This window comes from Pseudonaja textilis, chromosome 1 (genome assembly GCF_049901715.1).
Source record: "Pseudonaja textilis isolate UNSWEBS1 chromosome 1, rPseTex1.2, whole genome shotgun sequence".
NCBI classification, from domain to species: Eukaryota; Metazoa; Chordata; class Lepidosauria; order Squamata; family Elapidae; genus Pseudonaja; species Pseudonaja textilis.
In genome coordinates this window covers 42,760,105-42,766,561 of record NC_141990.1, presented here as the reverse complement: position 1 = coordinate 42,766,561, position 6,457 = coordinate 42,760,105, and the positions used below count along the sequence as shown (strand labels likewise).

Sequence of the window (6,457 nt, the reverse complement as noted above, 5' to 3'; positions counted from 1 at the left end):
AGCCATACACGGAGCACAAATAATGTAATGTATAGGGCTCTTCCTGAAGATGGGCAATGGTGAGAAGATGGCACCAGGTTCCTGGCATTATGTCAAAGTTGATGTGGATCAACCAAATTTTGAAATTTGGCAACTTTAAGGATGTATGGACTTTAATTCCTATATATTGGCAGGGGAATTCTGGAAGATGAAAGTCCTCACATCTAAAAAAAGTTGCCGTTTGAAAAACACTGTAGATAAATAGCAAGAACCACCCTATGATGCAAGATGTTGCAGTCCATTGTTTAAAAAAAAAAGCTAGGATCAGCCATTTCTGTTTTTGTATTACCCTTTACCATTTCCTGCTAATTTGTAAACATGACAAATCTCTGGGGAAATGATTATCTACCAAAAAATGCTATCTTCTTTTCTCCCTCCCTCCTTCCCTCCCAGTGGTGTATAAGATTGTGTCTTTTTGCAGTACTTTGGAACCTTCTGGAACAGCTTATTGCCCTTGGCAGGCTTCCAGTTGAAATGGAGCAATTCTGCAGTTCAAAATTAGATTAATATGTAGCTAGATACCCATATTGGCAGGGGAAAACTAATAAAGAAGCAGCACCTTGTAGACATGGCTTTAATAGCTTGGGAATTTTTTTCCTCAAAAGTTTTATTGGGAGAACTACAAAACATTTACAGTACAAAGTTTACAGTCTCACACTTCGAATTTGTAATGAACTGACTCTCCAAAATATATTACAACTCAAATTGACTTATCTTCTAGTTACATTCAAAACATACTTCTGTTAAAGTAGTCCAAAGAGTACATAGTGGTGAACCTGTACCTATGTACATTTAAAGAGATACTGCTCATTCATTCATCACCCAGAGAAGATTTGGATAACTCCTGATTTCCTACACAACAAAAAGTTACATGTGTTGGAATCTTAATAAAGATATAAACTTGTACACTGAAAGAGGTTCAGATCCAAAAGGTGGCCTCCATAATAAAAATGAGTGGTACAATTTCTTGTAGATAAAAACCCAGCCCTACATTCAAATTCTCAAGCATTAAGAAAAAATACTCATTTGGTTGAGGAAGATTTTTAAGGCAAGCATGGACCCTTACAAAAGGCACTGTGAAACGTAATACTGGGACCCCACCCCTACCCCTACCCCTTTTATTGCTACATACTCTGAAACTATCACAGTGTGATTGGTGAAGTTAGGCAACAGAAATACATTTTGGTTAATTTTAAGAATTAGGTTTGCCACTTTAAATTTGGATTGATTGTGAAGTAGGTTTAAGTTTGGACGGGTTACAACCATTGTACATTCTTAAAAAAAACCAATGAAATTTCTCAAACTACTTCCACAGCATTGAGTCAGATTCTGTAAAAAAAAAAAAAAGCCAATGCAATTTTTCAATTTACGTAAACAAGGAAAGAAATTAATGAAATAAATATTACATACAATCTCTTAAATTAAGAATTTTACTCATTTACAATAAAATAACCAAGTGAAGTTACAAAAAGGCATATATTACTGTGAAAAGAACACACTCCACATTTTGCCGATTAATAATGGCAATCATAATTTAAACATAATAAAAGAATATATATCTATTGCTTTTCATCATACCCGATAAATACAGTATGAACAAATTACCAATGTATACTTTTCACAAGATAATAAATAAGTTAAATAGGTTCATATTGAGTTGTGCAGTGACTTGCGCAAACTCAGCTAAAAAAAATTTAAAAAATCAGCAGTTATTCATCAACAATTACAAACTAAATTCAGTTGAATGCTTCCAAATAAAGCAACAAAAATTGTTCTAAGCCAAACATCCACTAAGTGGTGGCAATGGAACCAATATTAAACTTTGGAATGGAAGTTTTAGCATGTTATAATATATATAGATACATAAAAAACTAGAGTTATCAAGGCATATTCTTGGCAGGATGTTGGATTTTTCTTTTAAAAGCTTATATGTTTAGTATATTTACTTTAAATCTGATTGAAAGGCAACAAATTCCACTCTTCTTTTATTCTTTTTTGTTGTATATAGATCTGAAGGGACCTGGAATGCAGAGTTCATGGGCCTCCAGATTGATTGCTGATTCCTCAGGGAGTATGATTGGATAGATTTGTTTGCTAAATACTCTTTACCCTTTGTATCCTCCCCACAAACACTTGAAAATGGAATGGCTGTTGCTGGTGATGCACATTAAACTAGTCTGGGAGGGGTGCAGAGGAGGAAAAAAAAAAAAAGAAATCCCATCCTTCCAAAGTCTTTAGATTAAAAAAAAATTGTTCTTGATGACATCATTTGCTCGTCTGCAAATTGATTTTTGTTCATCTTGATAAAAAGAAAAAAAGTTTCTTTTGCTTTCTCCTTTCTGAATTTGCTCAGCAATCAAAGGATTTATCTCAAAAAAGAAAAAAGGAAAGCACACACTGAAAAAGAAATGAGCAACAAAAATAGTCTGTGCGAACTTGGCTAGTTTCCACTCCTGATGAATAGGATGGGAAGTAAGACGGGAAAGAAAGGGCAGCGAGTAACTACCCCAACTGGGATTGCCCAGGGGAATAGGACCCCCTAAAAAAACGGGAGCTTCCAAGAGCCTCTCCCCACTCCTGACCTCCTTAGTCATCGGAGATCGAGAGGCGGCTGAAAATGGGCAGACGCCTCCCCGAGTCTAGGCCGGGGGACTCGGATCCGCTGAGGCTGCCGGAACTGAGGGAGCCGCTCAGGTAACTCTCTCGGTCGGAGAGAGAATCCGGAGGACTCGGAGGGGCGTCGAAGACGGGCGACTCAGAAAGGCGGCGCAAAGGCTGGAAGCTGAAAGGCGGAGAGGCGGGAGGACCGGGCGGTGGGCAGCAGCTCCCTCCACCTCCTCCGCTCTGCTGCTGATGGCAGCGGTAGAAAGCCGCCGCGTTGGCGAAGCAGCCCTGCTGAGGCGCGGAAGGTGGCGGCGGCGGCGGGTGAAGAGTGAGAGGAGCGATAAGGCTACCCAGCTCCTGGCCGGCCGAGAAGGCGAAGGCGTTATTGGCGCAGGAGGCGACCAAGTCGTCACAGTAGGAGCCGCCCGAAGGTGGCGGCGGGGTGCGGGACCCACCGGGGCTTTCTAGGAGCAGGGCCGCCGCTTCCAGCCCGCCCTGCGCCACAGCCCCGCCGTGGTGATGGTGCTGGTGGGCGGAGAAACCGGAGAAGCTGAGGCTGTGGTGGAGTTTGGGCCTGTCTCCTCCCCCACGGGGGTGCGGGATGCCGAAGTTGGTGCCGTTGGTCCCTCCAGACCCCAACGGGTGGTCTCGGGCGGAGGGGGCGAAGGCGCGGAGGTCGCCCGTGCTGCCCGCGTGCGGGGGGTGCAGGGAAGGGGGGTGGTGGTGGTGGTGGTGATGCGAAGGGTGGCTGCTGTGAGGCGGAGGGTTGGGCTGGAGAGGGGGAGGCGGGGGCGGTTGCTGCTGGGCCGCTGGCGGATTAGCGCTGCCGTTGGCGGGCGCTGGGCGGCGCTCGTCCGCGTTGTGGATGAAATGGCAGCGAGGCCCATAGGGGCAGAAGCCGATGGTGTGGAAAGTGCGGCACAACTCTGTCTTGTATTTGGGGTGGCGGGTCAGGCTGCGGAGCTCGTGGAAGCCGTGAGCGAACTGGCACTTTTCGCCGTACTTGCAGGAGCCGCTCTCTTCGAATGGCCGACAGAGCTCCGTCTTGTAACGTGTGGAGTTGATCGGTGCTCCCCCTCCGCCGTTTCCTCCGCCTCCTCCCCCATTGCCGCCGCCGCCGCCCTTTCCCGCCGAAGCCGCTGCCACAACCACCACTTGCTGCTGGTGCAGCTGTTGCATGAGGTGTTGGCTTCGTTCGCCATTCTCGCTGAGAGACCGGTCTCGAAACTTGTTCTCCTTGTTCAGCAAGGCGGTGGTGGGGCTGCTACTGCTGCCGCCTGCCCCGGTGCCAGGCTCCTTAAGGCTGCCGAAGTTAGAGGGCGCGGACAGCGAGGCACTAGGAAACTTGATGTTGCCGTTTGCCAGAGCCTGAAGATTGCTGGTCGAGTGCCTTCGCAGAAAGCCCGGCGTGAAATTGGAGCTGGGAGAGGTGCCCACAGGGCTCCCCACTGCCTTCTTGTCCAGCATGTTGCTCAAAGATTTTTCGGTCTGGAAACCGGGAAAAAAAAGGGAGGCGGAAAATTAGAACGGAAAAACGTGCATCGTGATTCCCGAATCTTAGAAGAGGACTTGGCAATTTTCAGTATGCCCTAACCAGTGCTCGAGCCATCAGGACCCTTTCCCACTAAGCTTCAGCCACTGATCCATGAGCCTAGTTGTCAAGACACACTCCCACTGCAAGCAATTTAAAACTTTTCGAGGGGTGGTCTGTAGCCCCACCCACTCGAATCAATGCACTTTAAAAGTTCCGATTCAATACAGCTGGAGCTTGCCGTACCAAGTATGAGGCTCGCTCTATCTGTCGTTTTATTTTAAAACACACCCACTACATACGCACGCTTTAGTAAGCAAAAAAGTTGCTTGGCGCCCGTCAAAAGTTTTACCTTCCCTCGAAATATCTTGCAAAACGCCAACAAATATTGCACTTTCTCTCTCTACAAGATCACGAAAAAATATAGTCCCGAATTCAAAGGAGTTCAGTCCTAGGTTTGGAAAATTCCTTGCAAAAAGTTTTAAAGAACTATTCCGACCGCCTCCTTAAAAAAAAAAAACCCTACAAACTTACCTTGCAGAAAAAGTCGATGTCGTAGAAGGCAGATAAAAGTGTTGTAGACATTTCTAGATCCTGTAATGGTCGGAAATGCAGGAAGGACCGAAAGATCCCACTTTCCTCGGGAGCTTTGGATGCGCCACGACTGAATAGGAAAGGGCTAACTGCTTGAGATCGGAATTAATCTCATCAGTTTCCCAGACAGACTCAACCAAAGCCACAGCTATCTAGACTGCTGGAACTTCGCAGCAGCTGCACACGCCCCATATATATATAAATGCCGGGATAACAGCGGGGAGGGACGGAACACTGACCCGGCCGGGGTCTCCCAGCAACACCACCCAACGATTCTCCTCCCTCCCAGCTTAGCTCCGCCCCTTATAGTCTACGCTCTCTCATTGGGCGCCGCCAATTTTCTTGAAGTACCTCGGTGAGGGTGGGTGGGGAGGCCTGTACGGTTACCGCATACGAAGGCTGAGCGGAGCAGTTTCCCCCCCTTCAGTCCCTGCAGTACTAGGCACGCGCTGAAAGCTTGTTGACTCGCATAGAGAAAGCACTGTTGTCTACGCGCGCTGCAATGAATGCTGTCAACGTACAGCGTGTAGCTCCTTCTCTCGACAGAAAATGTTTTAGGGTAGACATCATGTGAAGCCGACTTACTTTCGCACAGTGCACTTCAGCGTACAAACGGCTTAATATAATTGGGGGGCTGGTTCCCACAAGAACTATAATAACCGCCATGTGCTCAGGGAACTCCCATGAGGTTAACCACTGGCAAACTACAAACGCGCCGTACAAGAATTTAGCGTGGCTGTTGCACCTGCTAAGCCAGACAGGGCAGAAAGTCGGTGAAAAAAAGGGCAGGACTTGACTGAACTGAGGTACAATCCTGTGGATATTTACGAATTAGTCCTTCTAACTCCAAGTTAGGAAAGAGATCTATGAATAACAATCTAGGTTCGGTAACTGCACCCAGTACTGTGGCACAATTGTCTCGTTACGTCATTTAATGTGGGGAGATGGGCGGTTGACGTGCAAAGAAACCCATCATTATTCAACGCTTTCTCTCTGCCCGAAGTCCGCCGCTCCTTGCACAGCTCGAAAGTTCTCAAATACAGGACGGCGCGGGGATTTGCAGCCCTTTTCACACCCCTGCTGGGTCGTTTGGGAAGATCGCTGGGAAGCAGGACAAACTTCAAGGCTCCTACGGGTCAAATGGGATGCCTCGCAACTCCTCCTCTTCCTCCCTCCGAGGACCTTTGTGCCACGCGACGAGTTTTGGAAACGAATCGTTTCGGGCCAACCGATGGGGCAGGAGCTCCATTGCTGCCCGCAAGCGCATGTTAAGGTTAGAGAGCCGACGATGGGCGAAGAGAGCACTCCCTTCCCCTCTGCTGGATTCGCCTTTCCTTGTGAAAAGGGGATCCCCCCCGCCCCGCTCCCTCTCCCTGCAGCCGCCCCGCAACCGTTTACTTGGCAGGCTTGGCAGCCACTCAAGGTCTTGTGATGCGATTGGCCAAGCCAGCTCTCTCCTTTGACACACAGCCTCAAGCTCTGCCTGCGCTCAACCCGACAAAGGCCGCCGCTGAGGAGCCTGGCAAAGAGCGGGGAGGCGGGGCGGGCTGACGCCATACAGCTGCGGAGCCACGTTCGGGCGTTCGCTGCCGTCAAGCCCCGCCCCTTTGGGCTTTCAGGGAGAAGGGCTGAAGCTGGGAGGTTGGTCCTTCTTCCTCTCCCGAGTTGATTTCCCAGCTCTCTTGACCC

General features: G+C 48.1%; 1 protein-coding gene across 2 annotated transcripts; it reads right to left on the bottom strand.

The window, feature by feature from the left end:
- Window positions 1-612: 612 nt before the first annotated feature.
- Window positions 613-6,113, bottom strand: ZFP36L2 (ZFP36 like 2 zinc finger CCCH-type). Of its 2 annotated transcripts, none has more exons than XM_026695835.2 (2): window positions 4,709-6,113; window positions 613-4,131 (listed from the first exon to the last, which is right to left on the bottom strand). In XM_026695835.2, exons 1-2 carry the CDS (start codon window positions 4,757-4,759, stop codon window positions 2,626-2,628), a joined length of 1,557 nt encoding a protein of 518 aa, XP_026551620.1. In that variant the 5' UTR covers window positions 4,760-6,113; the 3' UTR covers window positions 613-2,625. The 2 variants fall into 2 exon arrangements, with proteins under 2 accessions (XP_026551620.1, XP_087788650.1); XM_087932524.1 differs by having other exon boundaries at window positions 5,120-5,243.
- Between the last annotated feature and the right edge of the window lie 344 nt (window positions 6,114-6,457).